We start from the raw sequence: 23,218 nt of genomic DNA on the forward strand, positions 1-23,218 counted from the left end.
TTCTCCATCAGAGGTTCACATGGAGCTGATCCAGTATCTCCAGTAACTGTGTTCTGTGCCTCACTGGTTCATCCTTCTGTCTGTGTGACGTCAGTCAGATGTTGAAGTTCAACTCTGTAATCTTCACTGTGTCACAGAGTTCAGTGAGTCCCGTTATTCACAGTATCAATCAGATCATCAGAGAACAGCTGATCAGCAATCAGTGGTGCCAACAGCGCCTCCTGTGGTGAGAGGATGCAATAATGCAATGTAGCATTTTTCCACTCAACACTTGCAGTCATGGAAACTGTCTGTTGGATCTGTGTGACGTTGCTTTCTTGGTTAGAGTTCCTCACAAATGTCCAGATGATTCTTCTAATGAGGCGTCGACCATGTTTGCAGCTCTTTGGAAGAAAACGTCGCCCTTTGCCATCCTTACTTTTCTTTGACTTCTTCAAATGCAGCTGAACTCCAGCTGGTATTTTCTTGGACTTTGCAGCTGTTTCTGGTCATCAGTTCATTCCTGCAAACCTCTGAAGCTGAACAACAATGATGCTGCATTGCTGGCTGATCCCAAAAGGTTGATTCTGTTCATCTGGACGTTTTCAGAAACGTTTGCTCACTGATCAGGTGACTTCTTCAGTCTCAGCTGACTGCAGCTTTACAAGCTTACAAACAGCACATTTGCACAATGACTGAAAGCAGCAGCACCTGATATATATGATACTAATATAATACATATACATATATAATCCATACTAATGATGAAGGAACTGAGCTCACAGTCCATTGTTCATTCAGTGAACTACTCAGTTTATTTTGGGCCTCAGAAATGCTCACTCTGTTTGTACATCACTGTCAGCAATAGACTCATTCTGCTGTGTGGACAGGAACACATGTGACATCACTTCCTGTTTGTTTGTGACTGAAGAAGTTTACAAGGAATCATTTAGAAGAGTTTCAAACATCAACTGATTGAATCCATGAATCTGAAAACGTGTTTGTGAGTGAAAGAGACAGACATGTACAGACTGAACTATCTGTTCAACAGTCAGAGTGTTTCTGTAACAGGAGACACTCTTTACACTCCACTCAGCACAGGGACACTGAGGCACCAGGATACAAGACATAAAACCCAGGATAAAGAGTTTGAGTGAATGTGGTGTTGAAGGTGTGGAGGTGGATCAGAGTGTCAGAGGAGACTCTGTAGAAGGACAGAGTGCCAGCAGGACAGTCCACATACACTGCTGCTCTGTGAGAGACAGAGGAGGAGGAGGAGGAGATGGATGTTACTCTGTTATTGTGCCAGACAGAATCAGGACCATCATCAGAGCAGTACAGACTCCAGGACTGATCATTGAGTCCAAACACACAGTCATCACTGCCTCCTTTCCTTCTGATGCTTCTGTAACTCACTGATATACAAACTCTTCCTCTCCACTCGACCTCCCAGTAACAGCGACCAGTCAGACCATTTCTACACAGCAGCTGATAATCATCAAATCTGTCTGGATGATCAGGATATGACTGAACCTCCTCCACATGTGTCACCTTCCTGTTGTTGTCAGACAGTTGGAGCTCTGTGTTCACTGTGTTTGTGTCGATTGTGAGTTGACAGGAATCTGATGGAGAGAACAAACACAATCCAGCTGCAGTTATTGATCCATCATCTGTTCATTGATTGACACTTTGATGATGACTCCTGACATGATGAAGATGGTTGAATGTGTGCTGCTTTGTTTTCATGAATCCCATTAAAAACACACTTACACTTCCTCAGACCTGGTCTCAACCATCGGACTCCAGCAGGCTCCACCCTGAAAGGAGGAGGGGGGTCAGAGCAGCACAGTCAGCATGCACACATGGACATTACATGGCTCTCACACACACACTGTTACACACTGAGCTCAAAGCTCGGCTCCACTGTTTTATTCAAAGAAATCTACATTTATTTATCAGCACATTTAAAAACAGCTTGAGCCAAAGTGCTGCACAGAGTAGAGAGAAAATAGGAAACATACACAGTAATGACTATAAAGACTGGTCAGGATTGAAAGCTACAGAGTACAAATGTGTTTCCAACCGGCTTTTAAAAATGTCCAGTGTTGGTGACGACCTGATGTGAAGGGCGACTGTTCCAGAGTTTGGCTGCAGCCATCGATAAAGCTCACCTCTGTTTTTACGTCTAGTTCTGGTCAGAAGCTGCTTATCTGCAGACCTGAGGGCTCCACTTGGATTCTTTTGTTAAAGAGAGATAAGATGGAGCCAATCCATTCACAGATTTAAAGACAACCAGATCTGGAAGTGGATTCTACCACGTACTGGTAACCAGTGGAAAAAGCTGGTGATGGGTCGTCTAGCACAGACCCACCGCTGGAACCAGACAATTGATGAGGGAGAGAACTGTGACAGCGCCGTTCCTTCACTTGACCTCAGTCGCTCTCGTCTGCTCCCTCGTAACACTGCTCTTTATTGAGCTTACGTGAATATGCACAAGTTCATTATGACGTCTTACACAGGTATGAACAAAGAGTACCAGTCTGTGCATAGTGAGTGTGTGTGTGTGTGTGTGTGTGTGTGTGTGTGTTCCAGATGTGACCCTGTGACCCCAAAGCTGGTGCTAAGAGTCCAGCGGTCCCCCTAACAAAGGGCTCTTATACTTAACCAGACACAGAGTAGGTGTCCTCCTACACCGGGGGTCTCAAACTCGCGGCCCGCGGGCCAATTGCGGCCCGCAGGACGATAATTTTTGGCCACACCTTAATATGAAAATGTAATGTTAGTTTGATAATATATGACACTTTACAGTGTTGTGGGCGGAGCTGAATTAACCCACCAATCAGGGTGGGATATGGATCTCAGGGGACACCAGCCGGGCTTGATGCAAGCAGGGAAACATTTCTCAATGAGTCAAAGTTCCAGCAGCGTTGCCCTGGAGTGTTTCTTTCTTTCCTGTGCCTGGCTGGCTTCCTCCTTTCTATTGGGCAAACGCCGACATTCGCCCCAGCGCGCTGCGTTCACAACACTTCAACAAAAGTTGTTTTTTTAAGTTGCTGCCCAGCGGGACATTATACGTATATAGATTTATACACACGTCAGTGGGATTTAAAGTTATTTTTCCACAGAGAGAGATCTCATATTAACTCTCACAGTGATGCGTAGGCGGCGGGATAAAAGAAAAGTCATGAACTCAATGCAGCCCAATTTAGTCTGCAGTCACATAGCGACACCTGTTCATCGGCAACAACAGTCCCCGGTAACCCGGACTAATTATAGGGTCGCACCGTAATTTGTGGCTCCATGTTTTTATTTGCATCACTGCGTTTGCATTGCAGCAAACATGAACATTACATATATTTCAATATAATGTAAAAGCAGTCAAAACAACTAACATCAGAAACAGCTGATGTTATTTGTTATATGTCACGGTGTCATTTCCGCTTCTTTCTCCTGTAACAACAGCCCGGCGCCGTGAGCAGTCGCCTTTTTTGCGCTCGCTATCCCTGCACTTTCTACCATCTGCAAACGCCACGGTGTTCGTGTCGTCATGAAAGACATGAACATCGAGCGTAAAAACAAAGGAGACTGCTACCGGCTTTTTATCTGCCGATCGCCGTGCTACGGTTGCAAGAAAAAGAAGCAGAAATGACGTTCTCTACGCGTTGAGACGTTCCCCGTCCGTCGGCTAAACGCTTGATTGAAACTTCAATGCGACAGTGACACCAAGTAGAATTATAAATGTCACATAGCCCCAAACATGTCTTTTTCAAAGCCTGCGGTGAATAGAAAGGTTGGTGATGAGCACCGACAATTTCAGGAAAAGTGGGAAATGCAATATTTCTTTGTTGAGCACAGGGGCACCCCGACCTGTCTTATTTGCACAGAGAAAGTTGCGCTGCACAAGGAATACAATTTGAAACGTCATTACACAACTAGACATGCTGAGCTGGATGCAAAATACCAGGGAGACGAGAGAGCGAACCGGGTTGCCAGTCTTAAAACAGATCTACTGAGGCAGCAAGATTTCTCCAAGAAAGCAACCAAAGAGAATAATGCAGCAGTCGGAGCCACGTGGTTAGTGAGATGATTGCTAAAGCAGGGAAGCCATTCACAGAAGGTGCATTTGTCTAAAAGTGCATGTTGCAGGCTGCAAATATAGTCTGTCCGGGAAAGAAAGGTCAGTTTAGCAACATCAGCCTTTCTGCCAACACCGCAGCAGATCGCATTTCTGACCTGTCAAGTGACATTTATGACCAACTGTGTGAGAAAGCCAAATGTTTCAGTGTATACTCAGTCGCTCTTGATGAGACCACAGACATCACCGACACTGCCCAGCTCCCAATGTATGTCCGTGGTGTTGATGACAGTTTTGAAGTGATGGAGGAGCTGCTCACAGTAATTCCAATGCATGGCCAGACCACCGCTCAGCAGATATTTACAAGCTGTGTGATGCCATTGAGAATGTTGGTTTGCCATGGAAGAGGTTTGTTGGAATAACAACAGATGGAGCGCCATCAATGACAGGGAGGAAACATGGACTGGTGGCACAAAACAAACTGGAAGAGGAAGGCGTGGAGGAGGCCATTGCTCTGCACTGCATCATCCATCAGCAGGTCCTTTGCAGCAAATGCCTGAAGTTTGACAATGTGATGTCTATTGTTGTGAAATGCATCAACCAAATCAGATCCAGGGGCTTAAAGCACCGAAGGTTCTGTGCTTTTTTAGAGGAAATGGAGTCAGAATATGGGGATGTGCTCGACTTCACTGAGGTACGTTGGCTCAGCAGGGGAAATGTATTAAAGAGACTTTTTGAGTTGAGAGCAGAAGTGAAGCCTTCATGGAGAAGGATGGAGTTAGTGTTCCTGTGCTAACTGATCCCAAATGGCTCATGGACTCAGCTTTTCTTGTTGATATGACACATGAGCTTAATGTACTGAACAAGACGTTACAAGGCCAGGGGCAACTTGTCAGTGCTGCCTATGACAACGTGAGAGCATTCTCCACAAAACTGGCGCTCTGGAAAGCTCAGCTCTCTCAGACAAACCTTTGCCATTTCCCAGCATGCAAGGCACTCGTGGATGCAGGCACACCATTCAGTGCTGACGAGTATGTTGATGTCATTTTGAGGCTACAGGAGGAATTTGATCACAGGTTTGCTGACTTCAAGACACACAGAGCCACCTTTCACATTTTTGCGGACCCCTTCTCCTTTGATGTGCAAGATGCCCCTTCTGTGCTTCAAATGGAGCTCATTGAGCTGCAGTGCAACTCTGAACTCAAAGCAAAGTTCAGGGAGGTGAGTGGAAAAGCAGACAAGCTTGGACAATTTTTGAGAGACTTGAGCCCTAGTTTCCCTCGGCTTTCCCGAATGTTCAAGCGGACCATGTGCCTTTTTGGTAGCACATACTTGTGCCAAAAGCTCTTCTCCACTTTGAACTTCAATAAGTCCAAGTACAGGTCCAGACTTACGGATGATCATCTTCAAGACATACTGAGGGTCGCAACTGCTTCCTCCCTCAGGCCAAATCTGGCTCGGCTATGCGAGAGGAAACGCTGCCAGGTCTCTAGCAGCAAGGAGTAGGCAAGAGAAGCCATGTTCAGAAGAACAGTTCATTTTCTACAGTGTTCCATTCATGTTCAGAAGAAGGTTATAGAACTGTTAATACAGACATTTCAATCTAAATACAGCAGATATAGAAGACTGAAAAAAACACAAGTTCACTGACTAAAAATATCTTATTATTATTTTATTTATGTATTACAGATTGATTTATTTTCTTATTAATTCTTAATTTGTTTATTTATTTTTCATATTTTGTGTTAAAAAATAAAAATAAAGAGATTTGAGAAGATTGGAATTTTTTAACCATGTCTTTCTTGTAGAAAACCTAATGCGGCCCAGCCTCACCCAGACTCTGCCTGCAGCGGCCCCCAGCTAAATTGAGTTTGAGACCCCTGTCCTACACCATAAATCAGTAAGAGAGGGTACGACCTCTCTCATGGCCCCAAGTGGTGTGTGCATGCCAGAGCACTCTGGAAGGCACACAGAGTCTTTACAGACTACTCAGGATCAAACCTCTATCATTATGCAATCGATTATACAACTCTAAGCATATATGAGTAAATATTTCTAAGCATAAATGACAATCAACAATATAAACCTTACAGCTGGTTTTAATAACAGAATTCATTTGTTTCTCAAACGAGAAAGAGCTATCGAGAAACACTCCTAAATCTTTAGTTCTTAACTTTTCCAGTGGGCCAAGGTCAACATTATCTGCTAATGCTAAATAGGCTGCCGTTATTAACTAATGCTAATTTGACATGAATTAGCATTATGCACTAATGCTAACACTTACTTTTTTTAAAAATGTGAGTAGCTAATGCTAACACTATTTCCCTTAACTTTATAACAATGTGAACGGCTAATGCTAACACTCTTTTTCCTAGCATTATAACATCTGAGCTGCTAATGCTAAGTAGGCTGCCATTAGCACCTACGTCTAATTTAAGGCAAATACGCATTAGAACCTAATGCTCATATCGTTTTCCTTTGCTTTATAACAATGTGAGCAGCTACTGCTAAATAGCATTAGCTAATAACAGCAGTCTAATTTAATGCAAGTTAGCCTCATTTGCATTACAACGATGTGAGGAGTTAACGCTAAGTATGCTGCCATTAGTGGCTAATTCTAATTAGGGGTGAATAAATATTACCAGCTAATGCTAATATCGTATTCTCTTCCCTTTTAACAATGTGAGCAGCTAGTGCTAGGTAGGCTGATGCTAGCAGCTAATGCTAAAGCTAATTTAATGTGAATTAGCATCACATTAGTGAGGAGTTAATGCTAAGTAGACTGCCATTAGCAGGTAATGCTAATTTTAGGTGAATAGGAATTGGCAGATAATGCTAATACCATATTTTCTTGCTTTATAACAATGTGACCAGCTAATGCTATGTAGGTTGCCGTTATTAGCTAATACTAATTTGAGGTGAATTAGCATTATCCCCTTATGCTAACAATGTTTTTTCTTACTTTTTAACAATACAAGTAGCTAATGTGAACACTTTTTTTTTTTATTGAATTCTAATTTTTCCCTTGCGATGTGAAGAGTTAATGCTAAATAGGATGCCATTAGTGGCTAATTCTAATTTTAGGCTACGTTCACACTGCAGGTCTTAATGCTCAATTCCGATTTTTTGATCAAATCCGATTTTTTTGTCTGCTCGTTCACACTACAAATAAAATGCGACAGCAAACGCTCTCTAGTGTGAACGCTCAAAGCGGCCCGCATGCGCAAAAGAAGATGTCACACACAACGCGCTCTGTTTAGACCCAGAGCAACAGTATTGTTTGACTGATGGCCCTTAATTATAAAGACTTCGGTCTTCACGTTTCCCAATTTTTGCTTTAAGTTATTTTGTTATTTACATAATAATGTAAATAACCTAATAATGATCCTTATTGCCGTTTAAGAGAGGAGCGGTGCTTCAAAGGATAGCTGTAGATTTCTGTCAGAATCTGCAGATTATACAGTACAAATAAAATGTTTACGTTGTCTTCCCAACAGTTTCACTGACATCTACACTGGATGGCCAGGAAGCGTTCGCGATGTCTTCTCGGGCGCTTCTCTGGCGCTGATAATTGGCTTCAGTCTTGTGTCGGTGACGTAAAAGGCGGATTTAATGCGACTTGACCGTTCAAACAGCAGTCGCTTTCTAAAACATCGGATATGTATCGGATTCAGTACCACATACGAAAGTGACCCAGATTGGATTTGAAAATATCGGATTTGCGCCGTTCACACTGTCATAGCATGATCGGATATGGGTCGCATAGGGTCAAAAAATCGGATTTGATGCGCTTTCGCCTGCAGTGTGAACGTAGCCTAAGATGAGAAAGCATTAGAAGCTAATGCTAATACCATATTTTCTTGCTTTATATCAATATTAGTAGGTAATGCTAAGTACGTAGCCATTATTAGCTAATGCTAATTTAGGTGAATTAGCATTATCCACTAATGCTAACACTGTTTTTGCCAACTCTTTTCCCTTGCATTATAACAATATGAGCAGCTAATGCTAAGAAGGCTGCCATTATTAGGTAATGCTAATTATTATGTGTGTTAGCATTATCCGCTGCTGCTAGCAATGTTTTATCTTACCTTTTAACAATATCAGCAGCTAATGCTAACACTACTTTAATTTCAGTTAAACCTACTTAGCATTAATTAACTTCATTTAGCATTAAGAAGTTTTTGCTATAGGCTACCATTAGTGGCTAATGCTAATTTTAGGTAAATAGAAATTGGCAGCTAATGCTAATACCATATTTTCTTGCCTTATAACAATGTGACCAGCTAATGCTAAGCAGGTGCCATTATTAGCTAATACTAATTTGAGATGAATTAGCATTATCCGCTTATGCTAACAATGTTTTTTCTTACTTTTTAACAATACGCCATTAGTGGCTAATTCTAATTTTAGATGAAAAAGGATTAACAGCTAATGCTCATACTGTTTGCTTTGTAAGAATGACAGCAGCTAATGATATGAAGTCTACCGTTATTAACTAATGCTAATTTGATGAGAATTAGCATTATCCGATAATGGTAACTCTTTTCCCCTGCATTATAACAATGTCAGGAGTTAATGCTAAGTAGACTGCCATTAGGGGCTAACTCTAATTAGGGGTGAATAATTATTAGCAGCTAATACTAATACCGTTTTCTCTTTTTCCTTATAACAACTTGAGCAGCTAATGCTAATTTGATGCGAATTAGCATTATATTAGTGAGCAGTTAATGCTAAGTAGGCTGCCATTATTAACTAATACTACGTTGACGTGAATTAGCATTATGCGCTACTGCTAATACTGTTTTCTCTTACTTATTAAAAATGATAGTAGCTAATACTAATACTCTTTTCCGTTGGGTAACAACAAAGTGAGGAATTAATGCTAAGTTGGCTGCTTTTAGCGGCTTATTCTAATTAGGGGTGAATAATTATTAGCAGCAAATGCTAATACCGTTTTCTCTTGAAGGATACAAAAAAAACAACAACAGCAATAGAATAATATTAAACACAAAGTGAACCCGTCTTCCTTCATTAAATAGGTTCTTTTAGATGTTAAGGAGGAATTGACTTAACCAGGCTGGCGGAGAATGAAGACAACCGGACACCTGCGGCAGATGGGGAATCAGTGAACTTTTATTGAGACAGAGACAACCTCTCAACACAGCTCACATCAGGAGATTCCTAAGATTTGCTGTGAGGATGGGTATATATTCTCTAAAACTTACAGGAGGGGGTTGTGAGGAAAGTGCTGCATTAGCAGAAAAACAACTCCATAAAAGGAAATCGGCCTTGGGTGTTCTAGTCTCTTCGCTTGCAGATATCTTGCACCTGCAGGATGAGGCGATCGCTTCTTATCGCTCTCAAGGCCAAAGTCGTGAGCACATTTTTATTACACAGTTGCACAGTAACTTTAAAGCTGAACAATATTTAAAGCTGAATAATGTTTGATCAGATTATATTTTCTTCAAATCCCCCTTTTGACCCATCTTAAATGGGTCAACACACAAAAATAAGTAACATTCAAAGGAACACAGAGACGTGTCGAAGCCTGGCTCGAAAAACTCCTCGGGTCTTATCATTTGTCTTTATCTGTCATTGCAGATGAGGAGAAAAGAGTCCAGGCACCACCCTGCCCAGGGGTCGGCTGCAAGCAGTCTCGGTTCCCGACGAAAGCAGTAACAGCTGTCCTGCACCCAAGGATACAACGAGTCAGTGCAACCAGGGTAGTGACACAAAATTAACAGTTCCTGTAACTCAGCAACCAAAAAGCATAAGTAATGATAAAAATGTGGAGAGTACAGAGTATACTATAATAATGAGAGATATAAACGTGAAAATGTGAAAGAATAAATCAACCGTAAAATAAACCCAGAACGGTAACTGCTAAGGACATTCAAAAGTGAATATGGTAAAACGTGAGGAAGGGGTGTGGAAAAAAACAATTTATATCCAGTGGTGGGAGTACACATTCGCTCAGGCTTAAGTCCGGAGACCCTGAGAACATCGCTTAACCCTCACAACCCGACCAGACACAGTTCAACCAGATATATCCTTCAAGAGGAAGTGGGTGAGGGAAACAATTAATAACAAGCCTAATACAAAACACCACAGAGAAACAACCATTCTAGAAGCATTTAAACAAGAGAAAGACGATAATGTTCGTCACCCTCACGATCAGAGTTTTCATCATCCGTTGGCGAGGAGGTGGGAAGTTGACTAGCCAATAAAGGCATCTGCCGGGCGAGATCCTTATCCTCAGGAGTGAGAGCTGTAACAATCAGTCTCTGGAAGAGGGATCGAATGCATGGAATACAACAGCAGCCGCAGGTGACTAGGACAGCAACAAAAACTGAGATGGAAACTAGGATGGAAGCTACAAGGGCCTTATATTTGCCAAACATGTTAAGCCAAGAGTCCCACATGGCAGTATCAACGCCCGAGTGTTCCTTCATTTTAACAGTAAGAGCTGTGAGACCAGTAATAGCTTTAGTGAGGGAACCATCAGGAGCTGTGTTATTGGGGATATAGGTACAGCACTCCTGACCAAAAAGGCTGCAGACTCCGCCTCTTTCTGCGAGGAGAAAATCCGTTGCGACCCTGTTTTGGAAAGCCATTAGGGAAGTGGCAGATAACTGTGCATGCACAGCTTCAAAACCATCTCGAGTGTAATTAGCCAACAGTTGCACATTAAAGTGAATGTAGTTAATTCTGTCTACATTCGCATTTATTTCAACCATCCAAAGTATCGAGGCCCATCCTGCTTTAACCTGGTCTCGCAGTTTATATTCATCGGGGACCCCACGGGGTATACCTACAGCATCAATATAGGTTGGATTACGAGCTGAACCTGGGATTAGAGAACGTTTAGAGCGGCGTTCAGAGGAGGATGGGAGGCCAACTTCGTGTACTTCTATAGAGAGATCTACTGGAGTGACTAAAACAGGTAAAATAAGAGTTATGAGAGCGCAAAGACCTGACGCATCCCGAGGGAAACCATCATATAACTTGTTATTGCCACACCACCACCACAAATCAGCCCTAGCCGTAGGTCGGAAGTTTGGTTTCATAACCGTCATCTCAGTGCACCAAGAAGAGTTCAAGCTACCTAGTTTTACTGCATTGCCAGTCAGGTTAATACAAGTGAAATTGTTCACAGCTACATCTGAAGAAAAGAAAGGTGGTTTATTAGAGACCGAGCGTTGAGTTTTAGGAAAGTGGTTTTCCAGATATGAGCAATGACCTCGTTTTGTATTGTTCATAAGATGCAGGAGGCATGCACTATTGACTGGCGCCGGTACCACTCTTAAAGTGGGGCGGGCTCCCATACACACTATGCAGTCGGAAGCCGTCTTGTCAGCAGCTTGTTCAGCTAGTAGTAACCAGTTGTTTGTTGCTCCAGAAATACCGGTTAGAATTTGGAAGAGGTCATCTTTAGACATTTTATTTGTGTCTACAATGCGTATTCGGCCGTTTCTCCCCCCGTTTGTATATGTCACCGGAGGGCCATTAAAGGTGGGGTTATCATCTTTAACTACAGAGCTTGGAGCTGCACCAACGCTAGGGCATATTTCCATTTGCCAATACAGGGCGGTGCGATCAGTCCAAGGGGCAAGTATAAATTGTTGACAGGAGGTCAAGGCCAGATCCTTTAGGGTAAAAATTAAGCCTGAAAGATCCGGTTTTTTTGCTATTCTGAGCATATTTTGGTTTCTCCAGTGCAAAGCCTGACCCCTAGAGTGCTTGGACCAATCGAGGTCCGTTTCTGACACTAAACTGGACCACTTCCACTGATGCCAACCTCCCAGGGTTATATACCACACTGAGGAGGAGAGATGTACCGCAAGGTTAAAAAGATCCCCCCCTTGGTCTTTGGTGACGGGAGTGACTGGGAAGCTAGCGAAATCTATTTCGACTACCCAACTTTTATTGTTGGGGACACAGAGAGTAATCATTCTAGTCGTACTTGGGGTACAGGAGGTAACCGTGTCTCGTTTCTTTCTAAATGGATCGGGCGTGGGCAAAACTGGAGAGGAAGTGGTGGGCAAGACCCTAGGGGCTACATTTGTCAGATTGGGACTGTCAGAAGGGGGCGAAGCTTTTGAACTTGAAGGTGTCAGAAGTGTCGGGGGCCCTTCACAGATCAGGATTATGCCAATGGGAATGAGACCCAGGGCCAGGAAGCAAACAAAGACGCAACATCTTTGCCTGCCTGTCATTTCAGGGGGAAAGGGCCAAGACATGTTTACTTAGCTTGGATGTCTTCTAATAGAGGATGATGGGGCACAGAAAGGTGGTCCAGTTCCCCCCACCTCGCCAAGGGCGTGTTCTAGGAGTTAAAGAGCAACAAAAAGTATCAGTGACACAACTTTAAATGAGCTTTCAGCGGTTAAAACTATTGCAATGTAAAATGTAAATCTTAAAAACTCAAGCCAATATAAAAGCAAAGTCATAAAAGATGTTAAAAATAGAAAAATAAAAATGTTTAGTTCAGTATGAAGAACACCCCCTTTTGTAACCAGCCGGCTTGTAGGTTGAGTTTTGGCTCCCTCAAGTGGTTGGTGATGCTGTTGTAGCTCCTTCTGACAGGTCCTTCTGCACCTCTCTCAAGGTTCTTCCTGGTTCGGTGGCAGCAGCGCACTGTGTGTAATGAAACCAGGTGTCACCTTTCCCTTCGAGCCTGACAGCGTGGGAGGTCCGCTCTGTTATGCGGTAAGGGCCTGTCCAGCGAGGCTCAGCCCACTTTCTCTTTGTGACTTTCAGGAGGACGTAGTCCATTCCAGGTGTAGCCGCCTCTTTCAGCTCTTGCTGGTTTCTTTCAGCGACCTGTGAGGAATACTGGGCAACAAAACTGCGGAGCATGTTATAATATGTCCTCGGATCGAGGTCTGAATCAGCTTCATCCGACATTAACAGGCGAGAGGAGGGGCCAGGAAAAGGCCTGCCATGCTCCAACTCAAATGGAGTGTAACCAGAGGTTTGATTTACTGAGCATCTTATGGACATTAATGCAAGAGGCAATGCCTTAACCCAATCTAATTTGGTCTGTGCACAGATTTTAGCCAATTTAGTTTTTAGAGTTTGATTCATCCTTTCCACTTTCCCCTGGGATTGGGGGTGGTAAACTGAGCCAAACTTATGTTTCAAACCTAATGCGGCTTCAACCCTCTGCAGATCGTGGTTCCTGAAATGTGAACCATTGTCCGACCTTATGACCCCGGGAAACCCATGCTGTGGTATATAATGATTAATCAGACACTTCACCACAGTTCTACTGTTTTCACTTGCTGTCGGCCAGGCTTCTGGCCAACCTGAAAATGCATCCACAGCCACCAGCAGGTACCTGTAACTACCTACTCTGTCCACCATGTCTGTGTAATCAATGATTATTTCTTTCCCTGGGCAAAGTGGGATGGGGAAGTACCCTGCTATTGGCTTGAAGGCGGGCTTGATTCCAAATTGGTTGCACTCCTTACAGGTTTTAACCATGTATTTTGTCATGTCTTTTAGATAAGGGTGCCACCAGGCGGCTAAGTTCCTCATCATTTGTGCAGGTCCCACATGCCCCACTCCATGTGCCTCTTCCATTGCTGTCTGTCTGACCCCTGGCGGTAGAATGGGCCTTCCATCTGGGCCACGCCAAACATCTGTGTTTGTGGCCCCTCTTGTTACCCATAATGATTTTTCCTGGGGGCTGGCTTTGTCCTGTAACTCTCTGATTGTGGCTAGGCCTAGTTGTATGGGTGGTCTTTCTGGAGGGGGTGTGGCTTCTGGGTCCATTACCATAATCAGGGAGGGTAAGTAACCAGCTGTCTGCTTAGCTACTAAGTCGGCCTGTTTGTTACCTAATGCCACTAAGTCCAATCCGGCACTGTGTCCTTTGCATTTTACCACTGCCACCTTAACAGGTAACAACAGTGCTTCCGCTAATTCCCTCATTTCTATCTCATGTTTAATAGGCTTTCCGCTGGCTGTCAAAAAACCAGCTCTTAGCCACTGCTTGAGCTCCACATGCACTGCTCCCACAGCATAAGCTGAATCACTGTATATATTCACTTTCTGTCCCTTTCCCATCCTTAAGGCTTCAATCACCGCTCTCAGTTCAGCTCTCTGTGCAGACTGTTGTCCTGTCAACTGCTCTGCTTTCACTGTTTTCCATCTCATGTCTGTCTGTTCCACTATTGCCCATGCAGCCTTCAACATTCCACTTTCAGTTCTGAAACAACATCCATCTGTGAACCAATCTTTTTCTGCATCCATTAGAGGTTCTGCCTGCAAATCTGGCCTGATTTTCTCCTGTACCTGCACAACCTCTTCACACATATGTGGTTCCCCTGATCCCATGTGATCAGCCATGTTTATGCCTTCATGTGAGTAGGTGATGTGTGGTGCTTCCAAAATGGTACTGAGGCGTCTCTGCCTGAGTGAAGTGAGTGTGAAGGCCTGTGAGGAGACGTAGGCCACCACACTGTGTGATGTCAAAATTTTTAGTGGGTGGTTCATCACTATGTGTGCTGTTTTCTGAATGATTTTTGCAAGTCCAGAAACGTGTTGTGTGCACGGTGGGTGGCGTTTTTCAGTGTTGTCAAGCATTACGCTTACATATGTCAACACTTTTCTCTCTCCCCCTTTTTTCTGGAACAGGATACCATTGATATGGGTTCCAGTTCCAGAAACATCAAGATGAAAAGGCAAAGCATAATCTGGCACAGCAAGGTCAGAGGCGACAGAAAGCTGTTGTTTTAACTTTATAAACGCCTGTTCTGTTTCTGTAGTCCATGAGAGGGGAGCAGAGAGGTTTCTCATGCCTTGTTCATTTACCAAAACGCGCAAAGGGGAAGTAAGGCCAACATAGTCTGGGACATAGGTCCTGCTGTAACCAGTCAGGCCCAAAAATGACAACATGTCTTTTACAGTTAGAGGTTTTGGATGGTGCAAAATGGAGTTCCTGTGTTCTGGGGACAAGGAAATACCGGACTGTGAGACCATGCGGCCTAGAAAAGAAACCTGTTTTCTTGCAATCTGTAGTTTGTTTTTGCTCACTTTAAAACCTGTGTTGGCCAGGTGGTGAAGTACCACTCTGGTGGCCTCCAAACAGATGTCAGCCGTGGGGGCAGACAGCAAAAGGTCATCCACATATTGTATTAACATACAGTCAGATGGTAGTGGGCTGGTTTGTAAAAGTTCTTTCAAACACTGATTAAACAGTCCTGGGGAGAGGGCAAATCCCTGTGGTAAGCGAGTGTAACGCCATTGTCGGCCTCTAAATGTAAATGAGAAAATGTCACGCAGTGACTCACGAAGTGGGAGGCAGAAAAAGGCATTAGCCAAGTCAATGCAGGTGAACCAGGCATGAGATGGTGGGAGGTTGGTCAAGGCAACATAAGGATTAGGCACAGGCAAAGTAGGAGTGCCAAGTAAGGCATTAATCCTTCTCAAATCATGTGCCATTCTGAACTTCCCCGTGCCTTTTTTCTCAACGGGTAGGATGGGCGTGTTCCACTTAGAGCAGGAGGGCTCCAAGACACCGGCAGTGACCAAACCAGAAATTGTTTCTGCAATCCCAGCCTCAGCCTCCGGTCTGTGTGGGTACTGAGGCTGCCACAAAGGGGTAGCAGATGACAGTTGAAAAGAGACTGGCTCCACATCAACTAAACCTACATCTGTGGGTCCAAGGGACCACAAATAATCTGGAAGAGAGTCGAGTAAAGGCGCAGCATCACAGTGGTCTGTGTGTTCTCTTCCATGTGACCCGCTGACCACTCCATGTTGCAGTGTTGAGGAATTAAAGCAATCATTTAAAATTTGGTATGTCTTGGTAGATGGAGAAAACAAAACCTGTGGGAGTTTTGTAGGTGTCCAGTCAGTGGCCGCAAGGGAACGTTTAACCATTCCACCCAGCTCCTTAGCCTGGTGTCCAGGATGTAAGGCCAGTGACACATGGGGAGCTGCCTCATCAGACATCATGTACCACTGTAATTGATCTGTTGTAAAAGTAACCGCTGCTGCCACTCCCTCCGGTGCCGCAAAAATGCACGACATGTTCAGAGACCAAGCCTGCCCCTCACACTGCTTTTGGAACATGTGCTGGTACCAGGTGGTGTCATGCCTGTCATAAAACAGTGTAACATGAGGTGGGTCAGGGGGAGGGACATAAGGATGTAGGAGTGAGAGCCACGGCCGCCATTGCTGAAAAGCAGTCCAAACTCCTGGTTCAGCAGGTGTTTCAACTTCCAATAATGCCCAGTAGATGTCAGCAGAGTCCGCCAAACAGGAGGAGGGTTGCAGCAGAAACTGACCACCCCCCTCTGGCCCATCAGAGCAGGGAAGTACAACCCCAGTAGGGAGAGTCACAGTTAGGCCTTGTGAAGAGCAGAGTATTGTGGCTCCTAATTTAATCAACAAGTCTCTTCCCAGTAAATTCACAGGCGCCTGTTTTGAACAAACATAGCTGTGTAACAAGGTCTGATCTCCAACCGTTGTGGGGAGGGGCACGGTGTAAGGCAGAGTTTTAGGTTCCCCAGATATGCCCACCACTGTAATCACTCTGTCAGTAAGTCTTTCACGAGCAACATCCTTAATGGTGGAGTACGTAGCTCCAGTGTCCACTAAAAAGCTGCTTCTTCTTCTATCTACAGTTATGGACAGCATAGGGTCCGCCGTTGTCCCTTCACCGTCCTGGGCAGTCTGTGGGGTGTCCTATAGCTGGGGACCACCCTCGTAGTACTCCCACCCCATCACAGGCATCTGTGGGGCCGGGGGCACTCCAACTACAGCACCACGAGGTCCACCTCTGTGGCCAGGATGCTGATAGGGCCCACCACGGGCTCCCCTGCCTCTTCCAGCAGCCGGGTTCAAAGGGCACGCTTTAGCCCAGTGTCCAGGTTGTCCACACCGGAAACAAACATACATCTGGCCTCCCCTACCACCTCCCATCTGACCCCTTCCCCTGAAACCACCTCTGTTTCCTCCAAATGGGGAACCTCTCTGCCCATAAGGGGCCGGGGAGTGATAAGCACCATACTGGGGGGGCTGTGGATCAGTTGGCCATGGGTTCGGATACAAATCAGGGGCAACTGGACCAGGAGGGGGAGCCGCAGCGGCCACAAGCTGCTTTTTAGGCTTGTCACCTTTTCCACCCAGGTCGTTTTTAGCTTTCTGCAGCTGAACCTTCAACAGTTGCAACTGTAAATCTTCGACGCTCTCCGCTTTATCATCAGACTTAATCTGCACTTTGTTAAGATTAAAAATCAAATGTTTCTTCCAGATTGCAAAGTCACAGTCCTGCAAATCAGGATTATCCTCCATTTTCTGGCTTACTGACTCCGGAATGCCCCTCAGCACCGCCCTTCTAAACCACATGCTCTGTGAACAAGTCCTACTGGGGTGATGACCTGTATGGTTCACCCAGTCTTCAACAGCCTGATTTAGATAATGGGTGGGATTTTGCTTTCCCTCCCATTTAAATTTCTGTAAGGTGCCTTGATTTTTGGGTGGGAATTGTTTGCGCAGGGCCGGTCCAATAAACCTCAAGGCCTGCATTAGTGGCACCTCGTTCTCATGCATGGTAGTACCCGCATTTTGTTCCAGGTCCGCTGCCTGAGATCGGGATGTGCACCTAGTTATAATAGCTCTAAAATCTCCCAGTGCGAGGTCCTGTCCAGCTGTGTATTTATCCAAACCAGCCAACCAGGCATTCCCTCCCTCCGTTATGTCAGGGAGTTTGTCCACTAGGGCCTGGACATCTCCGAATGAATAAGGTTGATACACTGGTCTACGTTGCGCTTTAGTCTGGACCAGGGGAAATATGCCTGGAGGCTGAGGCACAGGGCCCTTAGATCTAGTCTGATATCCTAAACTGGGAGGGGTAGAGGGGGGTGTATTGTTAAGGTCACTGAGTTCATCATCAGTATCCTCAGTTTCTTCCCCGCCTGGTGGGGTAGCAGTGTCAGCAAAAACGTGGGCTAAACTCATCTGTGTTTCCGGATCCTGACGGCCCACCAAAGACATGGTAACTGTGACATTTGGTGAAGTGCCAGGCTCAGTTTTTGCAGTAGCGGTCAGATCTCCTTTAACAGCGACAGGAGTGCTGGCAAAGGGGTTGGACCGGGAAAGAGGGGCTGACGCAACACGATTATTCACCTGGACCACTGACCTATGTTCATTTAAGCAGCTGCGTAATGCTGCTTCTTGATCAGTTAATTGTTGTTCAGTGGGTTCCTGTCTGTTCATTCGAACCGCAAATGGTGCGCTCGCAGGGGGGTCAGTTAGGCCCTCAGATCCGGTTCCAAAACAATGGGACATAGAAGAGGGGGCTCTACTACTAGCTGAGGATGTCGCCGACAGAGAGGAGCTTCCTGGGCAAAAATGCTTGGTATCTATGGGAGTTGGAGCTACGGGCGGTTCTTCTCCAATAGTCATTATTCCACCAGAGATATTAAGTACCGGATATATGCCTGCTGAGGGAGGAGTTGAGGCAGAATAGGGAGGTGGCTGAGACCTATTTTTCTTCATGTGTGGTTTTGCAGTTTCCCATAAACACACCCAGTGATTAAATTTAGCTTTGCGGCCTGCGTGCTTATCTGCTTCCTTTCTGTGTCTCACCCCGCTCATCACACCTGCACCTGCTGCTGCTGAGTTGGCTTCTTCCTCTTTCTCTTTTGCCTGCATAGCCTTATTCTGCCAAATTATTCCCCAGTTACCACTACTCCCCTCGTCCTTTCCCTTTTCTTTCATTAACCTTTCAGCTGTTTTCCTCAATGACTCTTTCTGCTTTTTTGCTTCTTTAGGCTGGTGTGTGGAGTTGATGACTGTCTCAACACATGTTAATTGTTCTCCCAATGTGCTAAGAATAACACCGGGACCCCAACCATCATCATTAGTTTCTCGATCTAATTCTCCATCCATTTTACTGTCAATGGAGGAGTGTTCTTTTATTGATTTTAAAGGAGAATTTGGGCCAGCTGGGTTCCTGCCTCTGTTAGGCACTAACAGCTGGGGCGCTGCTTTAAAGGTGAGTCAGCACTGAAATATCCCTTCAGGTGTTACCAAGCTTCTACCAAACCGGAGTCTGGCGGGTAACCTTGCCTAGAGCTTCCTGATAGGGGTGCTAGTTGGTTGTCACCTTGTTCACACGTCTCATTCACACTTCATACATTACCTGCAGTCACTCATTACCCTCCTTATGTATGTAATAAATGTGTAAAAAAAATTCTATGTGTGGTGTATTATTTTAACCAAAAGAGGAACCTAGTTCCTTTAATTGTGTAATCTGTGAACAACGGAGAACCAAACTGTCCTGCCCAGTGTTCCACAGCAAGCATTCAGCGTGTATTTATGTGTGTCCAATATCAAACAGAACATCAAAACATTTAAAACACTAAAATCATCGGGGTTTTAAGAAGAGATCCGTTTTCTCCTATTGATCAAAGGGACCCCTCCTTTGGACTCCAACCAGTACTTCTCCTTTTTAAGTTTTAGAGGATCTTTTCTAATAAAGTCCTCTGGGCCTTCCTAACCCTTCTGTAGTTTAGAGAATATTACTAAAAAATATTCTCAAGGCCTTTAACCTTTTAATTTGTTTAGAAAGGCGTTACTAATAAACCCTTTCAAGGTCCCAGACCTGCACTGAGGTATGTATCCGACACCGGAGAGCAACCCGTCGGCTGCAACCGTGGTCAGACCTCAGTTCACTCTTATCTTTATTCACTTATTCACTTATTTCTTATTCACTTATCTCTTATTCACTTATTTCTTATTCACTTGTCTGATTCTCAACAAGCCTTAAGTAAGCCAGACAATTTTGGTTATGAATTACTAGGAGTTTGGACACTAAGTATTTTTATAATGTTCAATATAGCAGAAATAAAAGGTCTGCTTACCTTGTTTTTGTGTGCACACAGCTTTTGTCCAAACTCCGTTCACTCAGACCACGGCCGAAGTCCTCCCATCCGTTCCAGTTGACCTGGAGCGGATCCTGTTCGTGACGCCAATTGAAGGATACAAAAAAAACAACAACAGCAATAGAATAATATTAAACACAAAGTGAACCCGTCTTCCTTCATTAAATAGGTTCTTTTAGATGTTAAGGAGGAATTGACTTAACCAGGCTGGCGGAGAATGAAGACAACCGGACACCTGCGGCAGATGGGGAATCAGTGAACTTTTATTGAGACAGAGACAACCTCTCAACACAGCTCACATCAGGAGATTCCTAAGATTTGCTGTGAGGATGGGTATATATTCTCTAAAACTTACAGGAGGGGGTTGTGAGGAAAGTGCTGCATTAGCAGAAAAACAACTCCATAAAAGGAAATCGGCCTTGGGTGTTCTAGTCTCTTCGCTTGCAGATATCTTGCACCTGCAGGATGAGGCGATCGCTTCTTATCGCTCTCAAGGCCAAAGTCGTGAGCACATTTTTATTACACAGTTGCACAGTAACTTTAAAGCTGAACAATATTTAAAGCTGAATAATGTTTGATCAGATTATATTTTCTTCACTCTTTCCTTATAACAATATGAGCAGTTAATGCTAATTTGATGTAAATTAGCATTATATTAGTGAGGAGTTAATGCTAAGTAGGCTGCCATTAGCAGCTAAAGGTAATTTGAGGTGAATAAGCACTAGTAGCTAATGCCAATACCCTTTTCTCTTGTGTTATAATGATGTGAAACGTTAATATTGTTCTCAAACAACAGAATGAGATGAAATATTGATTCTAACAGGGCCCATAAACAGCATTAGCTTAGCAGCATTAGCTTATCAGAGTCTCCATCATGGTCACACAAATCCTTAGCGGAGCAAAGTGGCCTACTTAGCAATAGCTGCTGTAGAAAGCAAAGGGAAAACAGTATTAGCATTAGCTGCTAAATGTGCACTTGAGAACAAATCTATTGTGAATTCAGCCGTGAATGTAGTGTTTCCAGTAAGCTTCCATTTCCAAATGTTAGCTGCTCCTGTCTGCCTCTTTGTCACACACACAGACTGAAATGATTCACAGCCTTGTTTCATCCTTCTGTCAGTGTCACTGACTGTCACTGTGACTGTGGACATACAGCATGGGAAACACACACATGGCTGATACTTGTATCTAAAGTTACAAAATGTTGTCTCTGTCCAAATATTACCTAACTGTAAGTCTACTTTTAATGAAACTCTCAACATGACTTATCAGTTATCATTAATGTTCCTGCAAACAGACTCCTTGAAGACCCCCTACATAAATATCCATGTACTATCCAGCTAGACTAGTGTGTCTGTCCCTGAAAATATTCCTGCATGTGTGATTGTTCATGTCTCATCTGCAGGAAACAAACAGGAAGTGAGTGAAAGACACAGGAAATGATTCCAGCTCTTCCTCCTATATCAGACATTCTCTCCATACCTGAGAGTGTCCAGTCTCCAGCCTGGATCCTTCAGTCCAGCCGACAGAAGCTTCACTCCTAAGCTTTCAGACTTAACTAAACTAAACCACATCCCACTTCTAAAGAAAGTAGAAGGCGATCTGACTAGATGGAAATCTTTACCCATATCACTCATGGGAAGGGTCGCCACTATAAAAATGATGATCTTGCCAAAAATAAATTACTTATTTTTGATGATCCCTAACAAACCATCACAAGATTGGTTCAGATCTCTGGATTCATATATTTCCAAATTCCTTTGGAAAGATAAACCTCCGCGTATTAGCTTAAAAACGCTACAAAGAACCAAGGATAGAGGAGGATTAGATCTGCCTAATTTTCACCAATACTTCTTAGCCAACAGGCTTCAGTTCATCTCAGAATGGTTAAAACATACCTTCTTAGTTGAGCCCTGGCTAGATGTTGAACAGGCACTATGCAAGGATCTAGAGATTTCAGACCTACCATTTATTAGCTCAAACATCAAAAGACATGAATGCTTTAAAAGTATCAACATCAGCTTTTCTCTAACAGCATGGTGGGAGTTTCTAAAAATAACGGAGTCTTCATTAATCCCATGCAAACGTACACCTATCTGGAATAACCCTGACATATTACAAAACAATAATATGATTAATTTCCCAGAATGGAGTTGTAAAGGAATTAAATACTTAGAACATATATTAGAGGGAACAGAATTTATTCCATTTGACAGACTAGTTGCACAATATGGGATCAACAAGACAAGGTTTTTAGAATATCAACAAATTAAATCCATAGTAAAAAAGAAATTTAACCTCAGTCAAGTTGAATTACAAACACCACTAAGTGCGGCACATTTTCTTACTCTTAAATCCCCCAAATTATTATCTAAAATATACAGAACACTTTCTAAATTAGATGAATCAATATCCCTTCCTACTGCAAAGTGGGAAGCAGATTTATCAGTCAACCTAGACCAAAACTTCTGGTCTCAGATTTGCTTAAAAACTTTTAAATTAATTAAAAATCCCAGTCTGCAATTAATACAATACAAAATACTTCATAGAGTGCACTATACAGGTCATCGGATGTTTAAGATGGGCTTTACATCTTCCAACAACTGCTCACACTGTCAAGGCAATACACCAGACAATTACATCCACGCTCTTTGGTTCTGTCCACCAGTGCAAAAGGTTTGGCGCGAGATATGTGAAGACTTATCAAAATGTCTGAAATGTAACATTCCAACTTCCCCCTTAGTGTGTTTGTTGGGCAGCTTAGATAATGTCACTTCAGAAAAGAATATAGCCCATATGATCTTCACTGCCCTATGCATAGCCAAGAAAACAGTCCTCATGAACTGGAAAAATAAAAATAATCTTAATTCTAACCAATATAGAAATTATCTATTAGATTACATTAGTCTTGACACAGCCTCTGCCACCACATCAGATCAATTGCTCTGGGCCCCTTTTATCAGCTCCATCACCTAGTGGGGGTGGGGGGTCATAGTTTGGTCCCGCCTTCACTGTTGTGATTGGTGAGGGGGTAGGGACAGGCTTAGGGCGTCGGGGGGTTCCCCGGAGGCATCTTCCTTGGGGGGCTCAACCCGGGGTAGCGGTCACGTCCGGTTGAGGGCTCTGTTGGCTCTCAGGTAACTGTTTCCTCGCGGCTGCGTGCAGCGGGGCTAGGGGAGGGTCTGTGCTGACGGACGTGGGTTACTGACCTGGCAACCTGGCTGCCCCTGGGTGGGTCCGGGATGGGCGTGAGGTTCTGGGG

General features: G+C 44.0%; 2 protein-coding genes and 1 long non-coding RNA gene across 3 annotated transcripts in view; all 3 read right to left on the bottom strand.

Moving 5' to 3' along the window:
* Window positions 1–23,218, bottom strand: part of LOC147336975 (protein NLRC3-like) — a 465,583-nt gene that overhangs the window by 192,075 nt on the left and 250,290 nt on the right. The window lies entirely within an intron of this gene.
* Window positions 9,168–21,400, bottom strand: LOC147336982 (uncharacterized). Its single transcript, XR_015128569.1, has 2 exons — window positions 19,936–21,400; window positions 9,168–9,744 (listed from the first exon to the last, which is right to left on the bottom strand). It is a non-coding gene; the product is annotated as an uncharacterized LOC147336982 (long non-coding RNA).
* On the bottom strand, window positions 16,730–19,557 carry LOC147336983 (uncharacterized). Its single transcript, XM_086287187.1, has one exon. The coding sequence runs from the start codon at window positions 18,959–18,961 to the stop codon at window positions 16,754–16,756; it is 2,208 nt and encodes a 735-aa protein (XP_086143313.1). The 5' UTR covers window positions 18,962–19,557; the 3' UTR covers window positions 16,730–16,753.

This window comes from Aulonocara sp. 'chitande type north' Nkhata Bay, linkage group LG3, assembly GCF_057382095.1.
Source record: "Aulonocara sp. 'chitande type north' Nkhata Bay isolate Kocher_YH1m ecotype deep benthic linkage group LG3, A_spYH_male_GT1.1, whole genome shotgun sequence".
Classification (NCBI taxonomy): Eukaryota; Metazoa; Chordata; class Actinopteri; order Cichliformes; family Cichlidae; genus Aulonocara; species Aulonocara sp. 'chitande type north' Nkhata Bay.

What these genes read in the sequence shown, in the direction of transcription:
- LOC147336983 (XM_086287187.1), bottom strand. Translation starts at nt 18,961, where the DNA reads ATGGATGGAGAATTAGATCGAGAAACTAATGATGATGGTTGGGGTCCC.